Here is a 12,366-nt window from a genome sequence, read left to right as displayed (position 1 = left end):
GAGTCATATGAAAACTCCCAGGACCAGCTCCAAGGGGACAACCCCAGTAGGGGTCAAATACGTGGGACTCCCCGTTAGCGGTTAGGAGTAAAGTCTTTTGGGTGAGAGCTGAAACATCCTGAAGCACCTCAAAGTTAATTAATCCAGTCGAGCCAAACTCTGTGACAGCCCTGGCAAATCTACACATCCTAAACAAATCTCTGCACCTGCAAGCCGCTTTGCAGCCCACCTTCTCCTATTCCGCCAGCCTGAGGAACTGAGCAGGTGTCAACAGGTGACATCAAGTCGGAGCCAATTACTGCAGGTAGAAATGATCATTCACCTTTTGTCTAAAGCCTTCCTGACTGATGCGATCCTTAAATGTGATTTAAGCTGTGTGGGAACATTGGAGGCATAGACAGGAAATGAGGTTTAATCACAAACTCAGCTCAGTTTGTCCAGTTATGAGTCTGAAAGTGGTGCTAGGGGAAAAAAGTGGTTAATTCAGTCATTTTATTAACGCCCTTTAGATTAACTCAACTCACCTCTTGGTCATGTCATTTTCAAATCTACAGTGATGGTGTGTCAAACACTCCTTTTTACTGCTCTTTTAAATATTTGTGTCCACACGATGCCGACGTGTGCGTTTGTTCTGGAGCGTTTATTAAAAAGTAATTACAAAACAAAAACAGCAAGCAGAGTTTGATCATCAGGTCAACACACAGCAGCTCATCGCGTTTCTAAGCATTCCTGTTTACTACAGCTACAGCTAACAGTCCACTTCGCACCAAGTCAACAGCTACACGTGTTCTGTCTCAGGTCAAAGGTCACCAGTGACTTCCTGGAGGTTTTTGTTTTCTCCAAACAGGTGAAGAGACGACAGCAGAAGCACACAGAGAAGAAATGAGTTTAGATACGATTCGAGTCTTTTTGTTCTTCAAGCTGAAGGAAGTTTGAAATAAAAGGAACGTCCACCGGAGCAGAAGACTGAGACGCGACGTACAGATTTCCTCGTATTGCTCACGTCCTATTGGACAGCTTGGGATCAGTGGAGTACCCTGATTGGATAAAGGAGGAAAGCCTCCAGAAACTACAGATGGGAACACAACACACATGAAAAAAAACCTTAAAATTTATCTAAACTTTATGAAGAAAAAAGTACACTTTAAGGTTTCAGCCTGAAAATCCTCCATCGAACACGGTGCAGAGAAAAAAAGATTAAAAACAGATGGAGACAAAAAAAATTAAATTTGGATCACAAAAAAAACAAAAACGGAAAAATTCATGTGCCCGCATTCTCCAAAAGAAAAAAATTAAAGCATGTCAAACATAAATATACAAACACATTATGCATCTATGCACATCATCAGCCACGTTCGGGTTAGAAAATGATCTAAAAGTTTAAAGTGCAACAAAGAAACAATGAGAAATACTGATTGGAGAGCAGATACTGATTTCAGGGTTAATAAGGATTTTTTTGAGTCCCGACGGAGGAGCGCGAGTCCTGTCAGCTCATATCAGACGTCACAGCAGTCCAGACGTTTGGCCATCGTGTCATAACAGTCTGTCCAGATTTAAGACCGTCCTGTCCTGTAAAGTTTCCATCGGTCTTTGATCGCTTTTGCCGCTCCTGTCGTTGGCTAAGAAGGAAATAAATCCAGGAAGAGCAGCAGAGGCCTCAGGGTGCTGGCTGACACCCTGCAGCGACGGCGCGGCGTCCGTCAGGCCGTCAGCTTCAGTCGTCCTGCAGAGAAACGAGAGCGTCAGCCAGCAGTCATGTGACCCTTTAACTCACCATGTCCACACTACTGACAATAAATGTGAAAACATGTTGTTTCTCTTCATTTCGCTCTTTCTAGAGCTGATCACAAAGTTCTTACACTGTGAAGCGACTTCGTCAGCAGTTTACAAAGCATCCCGACAGCTCCTGCAGACTCTCCTCTAACGCCTCTGCACGGACCACAAATAAAACAGACACCTGTGCTGCCCTTACTAACCTCTGCTCAGAAGAAAACAAACTGGCTTTAAATATTTCTCTTGTGTACCGCTGACATTTTTTTAAACCACCTCCCAGTTTTTACCAGGAATTTAGTCTGGAAACTTTTTAGATGAGAATTATTACTGGTGCTCAGAGCAGAGTCTCCATCTACACCACAGAAATCTTCAAGTCAAAGAATCATTCAGGTGTGTTTTTAAAGATAAGTTGTGTGTCCTGAGCAAAGATCACGTCTGCGTTTGAACACCGACAGACGTGATCTTTGCTCAGCACACTGGCTTCCTCCAACTTCTACATGAAACGTACAATTAAAGTTAAAGAGTTAAATCTGGCCAATTTCATGCTTTTTACAGTCATGGTTCAAGAACCTCATGATAACACTTCCTGTTCTAACCAAAAACACAGAAACATGGAGGATTTTACTCCACAGTCATCGGGTCGCTGCTAATACAGGAAACAGCAGCACCTTTGCTAACGTTACCTGAAGATCGACTCTGAGGCCAAGTCTTCATGTCACATTTGTTCAATTAGCTTCTGGTAATCAATACGATCTCTCACCGAGCATTTCTGTCAAACGTGGTCCCAGAAAAACCAGCAGGAGTCAGTCGATCTACCGAGGCTGAAACCTCAGACTGAGCCTGACTGCAGTGTGAACGAGCAACAACCAGAAGTGTTCCTATCAAACTGACACAAACAGTGTTTTCAGATTTATCAGTGCAGACATGGAAGGAAGGAAGGAAGCAATCCCACAATCCTCTGCTCATCAGCGAGGACGCTCAGCCAGGCCACAGAGCAGCGAGGGGGAGGGACGGGATTTATCCGGACACCAGCGCACTCAAACACCCACCAACAGTCGGACGTCACGAGACCGTAACAGAGAGAGGCGGCTCGTTTGGTTTTAGCTGCTGCAGATTCAGAAATATGAGTAAATAAAAAAAGCTGCAGGTGTTTTTATCAGTTTCATCTGAGAGCAGCACAGAGAGGAGGAGGATTAGAGACGGGATCACACTGCTGGCCTCGCTCCATTAAGGACTAAATGCTTTATAAAAATAAAATAAAAAACCTTCCAGCTGCTTCCGAAGCCTCTGAGTGCTTTTACGTCTCCATAATGGCTTTTTGTAACCAGACCTGACTGAAACTGGAGATCGTCACGTGGGGTTTATCGTCCGTCCTTCTGGACACTAAAGACAACTTTATTTTAAAAATTAAACACCTGATAAGACCTGAAAGGAGCAACCGAGGCCATAAACTCACCAGGAAAGTATTTACCTGGGATACAAATCATATTTTCAAAGCACTTCTTTTTCAAACTGAGGAGTCGCCCCCTGCAGGTCATCAGAAAGGATGCAGGTTTAAGCTGCTTTTGCACTCAGTGCCTTCATCGTTTACCTTCTTTATTATTCCCAGATGTTAATGTAAGAATCATTTCTCATCTTTAATTTATCCAACTCGTCCTGCACCTCTCTGTCCTGGGATGAGATGAAACCTCAAACGTGTAAATTTCTGGTGACTTGAATTCCAAAAGAAGCTGATGAGTGATAATACAAGACTCCAGCAGCCGAACAGGCGACACACACACACACACACACACACACACACACACACACACACACACACACACACACACACACACACACACGTTAGAGGTGAGGAGCATTAGATGGATGGTGGAGGAGACAGGGGGAGGGGGCACCATGCCATGCTGAGAGCTTCCATGCCAAGCTGTCCACCAATCAGAATACACCCCCACCTACCTGCCCACCGTCCCCCACCAATGGGCTGGCTCTGTCTACCTGTCTGTCTGCAAACCAACCAATCAGACCACAGAATGAGGACACAGAAGAAGAAGGAGGAGGACAGACTGACAGCGGGCGTTCCTGGAAAATTCCTCCTCCACTCTTACAGCTCAGACCTGCGATGTTCAGGAGTTATCATCATTATTATTATTTACGCTGCCGCTGTTCCCCTGCTCAGGCACCAGCGCCCTACATTTCCCACAATGCACTGCAGAAAAATGGCATGAAGGTTGCTCAGTGTTAAAAAAAAAAAAAAAAAAAAAAATGTTTTGTTGTAACTCTTGGCACTGTGTGATGTCATAAAGAAGATATCCTCATATGGTCATCTCAGACAGATGGTTTTTCAAACCATCAGTAAAAAAAATAAAAAATAAAAAAATAGAGCCAATCAGTAGAAAGTCAAAAGCTCAAAAGGGGAGGGGCTAAACAGCCTTCTTCAGGCAGAAGGGGATGAGCTGCACCAAGGCTCAGTGTAAGACAAATAAGGATTATTTTAAACTCTGAATCATGCAAAGCCGCTCTGGGGCACTTCAGGAAGAAGCAGGGTTCAGTTCAGACGGGAAGCAGCCGTCCTCACAGAGCCGAGCTGCTGCTAAAACTACAACACTGAGCTTACAGCTGAAATAATTTATTAGCAACAATCCCAATTAATCATGTGACCTCTGAGCGCAGTGTACCTGTGGAGAGCTGCGACTGGGACCTCCTGCGGGAGCTGCTGGGAGTTCTGGAGGCGGAGGAGAGGGTGGAGCCGGCGCTGCTGGCCCGAGAGATGGGGAGAGGGACCGGGGTCACCGGGGGGGAGTCCAGCTAGAGAGAGGTCAAAGGTAACTTTTGTTAATTGTCTCATAAAACCAATTATTTCTACCCTACATCACACCGTTAACCCCGCCCTTATTCAACAGCTGATCGTGAATAAACCAAAGAAGAAGAAATACGTCTTTACCTCAATGCTGTCGTGGGTGGGCGAGGATGACGTGGACGAGTTCTCGTGTTTCCTGGAGGACGAGGAGCTCAGCTCGACGCTGCGAACCCTCTGAGCGAACTTTAGCGAGCAGACCGACTCGCTCATGTTGCTGGGCAACGGAGAGACCTGATGATGATAAACAGGAAGTCGTCACCTTCATCAAAGCCCTGTGGGGTTGTTCAGGTTGCTGCTTTTATTGGCCAGCTCCTGGACTCACCTGCACCATCATCAGGGTTTTGCTGTCTCCACTCAGCGAGTCCTGCAGCAGGTACGTGAGGCGCGAGTTTCTGAACGGGACGTGGGAGTGTTTGCTCCGCAGCGCGTTGATGACATCGCCAAGCGCCGACAGGGATTTGTTGATGCACTGAGCTTCTCTGAGCCGACTGCCCTCCGCCCCCGACTTACCGATCCGCTCCGAGCCCGCCAGGTCCACGAGGTTCAGCTTCCCTAAACCGGAGCACAGCAGAGTGAGTACCACATGGAAAGTCATTGAATCGAACCAGGATGTTTCTTCAGAGGGCAAACTGATGAAATCTGGACCCCTTATTGAAAGTTTTGGGGAATACAGCTATGTTGTAAAGATAATCTTTGAAATAAGACATTTTTGGGACAGGAAGAGTAAAGTTTATGTGGAAATGATTTTTTTATAAAAGACAAAATATTTGGTAAGTCAGGCTTTTCTTTTTAGAAAGAGGAGGCAGCTGATCTGATCCACACTCTGGTACCTTTTAAGGGCTGTTTATGGTTTGGTGTCCTGGTAATACTGTGCATTAACACAAGTCCTCACACAGACACCCTAACAAACGCGTGTGTGTGTGTGTGTGTGTGTGTGTGTGTGTGTGTGTGTGTGTGTGTGTGTGTGTGTACCTAGCGTGCGGTTGCCAGTGGCTGTGTTGAATCCAGACACCGTGATGATGAGCAGAGCGTGTGACCGCGAGCTGTGCTCGTTCAGGTTGGTGCAGGCTGTCGCTCTGTTGACGTGACCCAACTCAAACACCTGCAGACAGGTAAACAGAGTAACCATGAGCCGCTGGGAGCTAAACACATCATTCCTGTGCAAGATGAATTTTAGATCCACATGTTTGCAAACAGTAAAAAAAAAAAATCCACAAAAGTTGATTGTTGTTTTTGTTTGTTTGTTTTTTTACATTTAAAACACAAGCCGTCATCCATCATCACAGGAAGACAAATGATCATCAGGCATGTTACACTAAAGGACAAGCAGGAAGTCCTCACCTTGTTGATGTCCTCAGGACTCTGCACCGTGATCTCGGTCAGTCTGGGGACGTAGAGTTGGCCGCTGCCGTCGGGATTCATCTTTATGTCGAGCTTGTCAGACGGATTCTCCCCGAGCAGGTCCCTGAAGGCAACAGAGGCGTTTGAGTGCCTGCAGGTTTCGACTCAGGGCTTGAGTGCAACAACGAAGGCTGATTAAAACAGAACTCAGGGGCCCTCAGGGGTCTGAAGAGATCCGTAATTTGCAGCATGAAACAAATCTTTAACCTTTCACCAACTGCAGCTCGTGAAGCCTTTCTCCCATTTCTGCGTTTTTCTGTTTCGTGTTGTTCAGTCTGATAATCTGAGTTTAATCTGACCTTCAGAGCTCTGAATGTTTCTGCCAAGAAAACCTTTCGCCAGATGTTGAGCTCTGACTCTTTGCACAGATGTTTTGTTACACAACAGCTGGACAGATGGAGTGGTCCAGCTTTACATAACTGCTCTGCAGCTGCTCCCATACGAGGAGGCGGGAGTAAAACCTGTGATAACAGACCTCCACACTTCAAACCCTGAAACACATCCTCATGTTTCCTCATCGCTGTAAACACAAACACTGTAGTTTACATGTAAATGAAGCCATCATCAGTCTACAGGGTCAGAGGCCCTCAGACGGGACAGCTCTCTCCTCACCGCAGCGTCTCGTTGTAGATTTCCACCATGCTGACGGTGATCTTATAGTCCCAGTCTGGAGCTTTTTCCGATACCTCGGAGAACAGCAGCCGCAGAGCACGCTGGTTAATGCCGGGGTTATCAGTGACACCCTGAAGGTCCACAGGCAGAGGAGGCGGAGTTTACAGGTGTATTCAGCGACATCTCGATTAAATTTTACTTACATTTGAATTTGTGTCTTGTTATTGGAGCAAAAACTGAGCTTTTCTGAGCGGATAAATGTCCTACCTCCATGGTGTAGGTTTTCCCGGAGCCGGTCTGCCCGTAGGCGAAGATGCAGACGTTATAGCCGTCAATACAGGAAGTGATCAGAGCCTGAACCTCCTGAAACACCTGATGAGCCAATCAGAGAGAACCAGCAGATGAGACGCACACCTTTATTCACAATGACCACAAAAATCATGACCGATGGGGTATCTGCTCACAAGACGAGCCTCTGACCTGGAGGTCGTTTCGGGCTTCATTATTTTGAAGTTCAACAATCTAAACGTTCCGAGGACGCTCACCTCTTCCTGCGTGGCGTGAGGGGGGAAGACTTTATCCAGCTCAAAGGTCATGACCTTGCCCTTGTTAGAGAGGTAGAGGATGGCGTCGTCGTCCGAGTCGAAGCTCAGCATGGTTTTGGCATCGGCGGAGTCCTGCTCCTCCTGACTGACCGGCCGGACGCGACAGAACACACGGATGTTACCTTGGAGACCAAACACAGCAGCACGGTGAATTTAGAACATTTTGTTCTGACCAAACAGACGAGATCATTTCCTGCATCTGCACAGGTGAGATTATCGGTCTCTACCAGAGCAGCTTTGCATGAATCATGGCTCAAAATAATCCTTTATCCTCCGCGGAGTTCATTCTCCATCTGAAACAAGCCGATTTAGAGCTCCGCCCTCTTTATGCCAACTTTATTCTGATTGGCTGCCCCTCTGTACCTGTGTTTGATGTTTTGAGTAGCCTGATGCTTAAGTTTTTGGTATGAGCTCGTCAGTAAGACATGACAGGAAACAAGGAAAAGCAGGTTCTCACCTCCTTCAAAATAAAATGCAGCAATATGCTCCATGTTGCAGACTAATATGTGATTCTTTAAAGCTCTTTAATAGAAGATTTTTGTTTTACTAAAGTATTAAAATCTGTGATCAGGTGTGTGAGCGAGCAGGTGAGAGCGGGAGCTATGAAACGTTCGGACAGAAAACACGAAGCTTGTTTCAGACCTTTGAGTCGAACCAGCTCGTTGTGGCATTTCTTCCTCAGGTTCATCTCTCGCTTGTATTTACGCAGCAGCTCCTGGTTGGTGCTGCTCACCTCACTGATCACCTGGCAGATCTGAGACAGACACACACACACACACACACACACTATTTATAAAATGACTGCAAAATCATTTGTATGAATTAACACTTATAGTTTTTTTTTTTCCCATTTAAAGGGCGTCTTGACTCGACCCATCTCTGAGCGTAACCATGAGGGCGGGGCTCTGACTCACCTCCTGCTTGGCCTCCGTGATTGCTTTGTCCAGCATGAAGGGGAAGTCCTGTACCTGCCTCTTCAGACAGTTGTAGTCCGAGGTGAGAGTCCTGAGGGCCGGCTGCAGGCTCAGCAGGTTCATACGCACACCTGTAAACAACAACAACAACAACAACAACAACAAATGAAGCTAACGAGGAAGCATCAAGACCTGCAGTTCCTCCAACATCCAGCAGAGGCAGCAGTGAGTCGGTCCCTATAGACTCCCAAGTTAAAACTTTGCAGCAGAAATAAACGTGTTTACAGCCGGATACACAAACTGTTCGGTCTCTGCAGATGATTTCCTCCTTTATAATGCCTGGTAAGTCGCCTGCATTAAAATTTGCATTATTAGGGGTGTGGCCTGTGTAGCTTTCTGCTGACTTCACCTCAACTAACCAGAGTCCCTGAACTGGACCATGTTTGTGCTGTTGGAGCATTTTTAATGTCTTCAGGTGACCAATATGGCTGCAGTGAGGTTACTGTGCTAACAGACTCTCCAAGATGTCTGAGTGATTTTATTTGGATGTTACCAAGAACACAGGATACCTGCGTCTCTGTGATGGATACACACAACATGGGAATGGTCACAGAGTCCATATACACAGTCTGCGGTTCAGACCAACAGGAAACTGCGTCTGACCTGCGAGGTTCTCGTGGACGGCCTTCATCTCGCTCTCGGCTCGGATGAACGCCTCCTCGATGACACGGTTCTTCTCCTCCTCCAGGTTCTGCATCTCCGCCTCCAGCTGACCCTGAGCTCGCTCCATCTCTCCTTCATAGACCAGGATCTGGAGGGCGGATGCACACAGGTGGAGGCCAGTGTCAGAATACACACCCGAGCACATCATCGAGTTTCTGCCTTTGCGTTCATCTGTACGACGAGCCTCACGGAAAACTTTTAAATATCCCCGATTCAAGTTTGACTTGTTTCCATAACGTTAAACATTATGTGAAATGTTGATACTGCTGCAGATAATATCAACATAAATTACAAAAAGGCCAAATTACATTTAGTTATTTCAAAATATAAATACATTAATTACAGATCTACAGTTTCACTAATAAGAAATGAATGTTTTTGCTAGTGAAAAATAAACTGTAGGCATCTTTAATTAGGATTGGACTAAAATGACTTACAGATGTTACTTGGAAACTCAAATTTTAAATATAATTTCACATTTACAGCTAAAATTATTGGATTCACAAGAACTCAGAATTTAATTTTACATTTCAAACATGGAATTTCTTAGAGGATAACTTCCATTAGCAGACTGTTTTCATGTTTAATTAAAGTTATATTCAGAATAACATTACATCAGCTGTACCAGACACAGCTGATCACAAAGCTAACAAGACCACGGAAACATCTCAGACTTTAGTGACGCTTCAAATGCAGCGAGGAGAAAAAAACCTTCAGGATCACCAGCAAACATCAGCTAACATCGGTTAGCTAAGCAGCAGTTAGTAAATTTTTTTTTTAACACACTGTCAAAGCGAACAGCTAACACAAAAGCTAGTGTCACAGGAGAACACACAGGTGTATCACACAGGTGGAACAGGAACATACGGGAAGGCTTCTTCACACTGATGACTAATGGTTCATCCAGCAGCTGCTCGCCAGGTTGGCTGATACCTGGAGCTGGGCTAACGCTTTCTTTATGCTAAACTAGAACAACCAAAATAAAAGCTTTGTATTTTAATGTGAACACAGCCTGCAATAACCAGGGAGCACTGGGACAGTTACTGGGATGGTTTAAAAATCACACACTGGGTGATCACACAGGGTCTGAGGCTCTGAAGCGTCCCAGTTAAACCAGTTCAAACCACAGATTTGAGAAACTCATATAAGCTGCCACACACACACACACACACACACACACACACACACACACACACACACACACACACACACACACACACACACACACACACACACACACACACACACACACACACTTTGTCTTCATATTTAAATTTTTATCCAATTAAACAAGATCTTTATTTCTGCCATCACATCGTTGCACAGCCGTTTTGCCCTCATGTAATCATGTTTTAATAAAACTTGTGTATCGTGTCTTTGCATCGTAACAAACGATGGCGTCAGTGGCTGACGTGTCTGGTTTATCTGGCAGCTTCAGTGCCGGCGCTCTCGGTCAGGGGCGGTCGCTCGCTGTGACCTCTGTTCTCTGAACATTAATGATGTCACGGGGTAGGCGGGGAAAAGGACTGGGTGGCCAACCTTCGATAACCTGCGAACCACCTCGCTGTTGCGCCGGCCGCCGGCCTTGGACAGGAGGCCGCACAGACGGCCTCGATCTGCAAGGAGCTGCAACCGGATGCATGCGGAGAGGAAAAGGTGAAGCGTAGGGGTTAACCTGGAAACTGGCTGATCTGAGGTCTGCTCATAGGAGAACCTCATCACCTGCCTCACCACACCACAGGTGAAGAAAACGTCTGGTTCACATCAAAATGATTTATTCTGACCCAACATCATCTATGCGTAGTTAGAAAAGCACTGAACAAAAACGACTTCTGCTCGTAGCTCCTCTCCAGCTTGTCTCCTCTTTCACGTTCATAGAGCTGCCGGTGACATTAAAGAGGAAGACGAGGAAAAGGCAAAGCTGGCTTCTGCAGGTTGGGTCATGCAGCACTTCTGGAGCCTCTACGGTAACCGGACGAGCTGACGTGCGGCTGCAGGTGAACTTACCTGCGTCCTGAGCTGAGCACAGGTCCTCTGCGACTCGTGCAGCTGCGTCTCGAGCTCTCGCAGCAGCTGCCTCTGCGCGGAAAGCTGCTCCTGCAGGGCGTTGTTCTTCACCTGCAACTCGGCCACAGCTTTCTGAGAGTCCGCCGACTCCACCTCCACCGTCTGCGTCACATACTGAGGAACACCAAACAATTAGAGCCGATTAGATTTAGTTTCCACCCAAGACGATGCTGCATTCTCATGGTAGAGTTACTCAGCTACTTCAGATCTAATGGAACTCCTGAAAAACTGAAGGCATGAATCTAATCTCCTTCAACCTGACCAGCATCCTCACTTTGACTCTGGGGGGCGTCGCTGCCTGTCTGGCGAGCTCCTCCTCGCACTCCTGCAGCCGGAGGGTGAGTTTCTGCTCAGCCTCCCCCTGCCTCCGCCTCGACTCCTCCAGCTGCCTGCGGCTGTCGTCCAGCTGCCGGGTGGAGTCGTCCAGCTGCCGTTGGAGGGCCTCCGTCCTGGAGCTTTTCTCCAGCAGCTCTCTCTCCAGCTCAGCTAGCCGCCGCTCCCTCTGCCGGGCCTGGGTCTCCCAGCGGGACACCTCCCTCTGCAGGGCCTCCGCATCCTGCAGCACACAGAGAGGAGTTTAAACTTGTCAGCACACCTGGAGCAGGCTGCTGAGCGAGCCCGCGCACATGCACGTTACCTGGCTGTGGGGGCAGTGGCTGCAGGTCTCTGCGGCAGCATCGAGCTTCTGAAGCTTTGAGCTCCTGCATGACTTCAGCTCCTGCTTCAGACGCTCATTCTCCACCACCAGCAGCTCCAGCTGCTTCTCCAGGTCTGTCGCCCCCTAAAGGACACAAAGACACACAAACACCTTAATGTCTGTCAGAGTGTACCAACATTTAACACAGCTGCACATTAGGGTCCTCACAAAGGCCAGCCCAGCCTCCTGGCAAAATTTGAAATGGTGTAAAAATGTGAAAAATAAAGTCGTGTGTTTGTGGCCACTGTTTTTGGGCAAAATGAAACTGGTGCTGTGTAGTAGGACGTTTGTTTGATGTTTGCATGTCTGCAGCACTGCAGAGTCCTCAGGAGGGACGCATTAACCTGGCAATCAATAAAAGTGATTTGAAACAAGTGAAAAACATTTTTCCTGTACGTGAAACCCGACCTTCTTCTAAAGCTGACCACTTATTGAGTTGTTTTATTAGGAAAGTGTTTCTCTCATTAAGCTCCACTTCCATTTACTGAGACGTATGAAGTAAACATTCTCCTGAATGTTGGAGAGTTTTAAAATAAATAAATAAATAAATCAGGAGGGGAAATTTCCCATTAATCGATAACATCATGACCACATGACCGAGTGCTGTCTCACTTTTCCTGGCTGGACAATGAGGACATTTGTTCTGCAAAGCAGGAACATTTTTTCCAAAGTCAGGATGTTGTTGCATAAAGTCAAACACTTTTGTTGCAAAACTGG

The 12,366-nt window shown here is 46.6% G+C and overlaps 1 protein-coding gene across 5 annotated transcripts in view; it reads right to left on the bottom strand.

Annotated features, from left to right (window-relative positions):
* Positions 1–621: 621 nt before the first annotated feature.
* kifc3 (kinesin family member C3) overlaps positions 622–12,366 on the bottom strand; it is a 38,858-nt gene continuing 27,113 nt past the window's right edge. For 4 of the 5 annotated variants that reach the window (XM_085402748.1, XM_085402726.1, XM_085402733.1 and 1 more), the window contains 15 exons: positions 11,590–11,733; positions 11,227–11,508; positions 10,893–11,066; positions 8,826–8,973; positions 8,163–8,293; positions 7,891–8,002; positions 7,189–7,370; positions 6,911–7,015; positions 6,644–6,774; positions 5,972–6,095; positions 5,603–5,732; positions 4,953–5,182; positions 4,715–4,861; positions 4,449–4,578; positions 622–1,723 (listed from right to left, as the gene is read on the bottom strand). In XM_085402748.1, coding sequence (XP_085258874.1) covers positions 1,701–1,723; positions 4,449–4,578; positions 4,715–4,861; positions 4,953–5,182; positions 5,603–5,732; positions 5,972–6,095; positions 6,644–6,774; positions 6,911–7,015; positions 7,189–7,370; positions 7,891–8,002; positions 8,163–8,293; positions 8,826–8,973; positions 10,893–11,066; positions 11,227–11,508; positions 11,590–11,733 — 2,193 coding nt within the window. In that variant the 3' untranslated portion in view covers positions 622–1,700. Of the gene's footprint in view, positions 1,724–2,533; positions 3,888–4,448; positions 4,579–4,714; positions 4,862–4,952; positions 5,183–5,602; positions 5,733–5,971; positions 6,096–6,643; positions 6,775–6,910; positions 7,016–7,188; positions 7,371–7,890; positions 8,003–8,162; positions 8,294–8,825; positions 8,974–10,424; positions 10,512–10,892; positions 11,067–11,226; positions 11,509–11,589; positions 11,734–12,366 lie in introns of all 5 variants that reach the window. The other variant, XM_085402756.1, reaches the window with a different exon arrangement.

This window comes from Rhamphochromis longiceps, linkage group LG1 (genome assembly GCF_057381845.1).
Source record: "Rhamphochromis longiceps isolate RC_006_pf linkage group LG1, R_longiceps_female_GT1.1, whole genome shotgun sequence".
Lineage (NCBI taxonomy): Eukaryota > Metazoa > Chordata > Actinopteri > Cichliformes > Cichlidae > Rhamphochromis > Rhamphochromis longiceps.
Note: the sequence above shows the minus strand (reverse complement) of the source record. Positions and strands in the feature narration are given on the sequence as shown.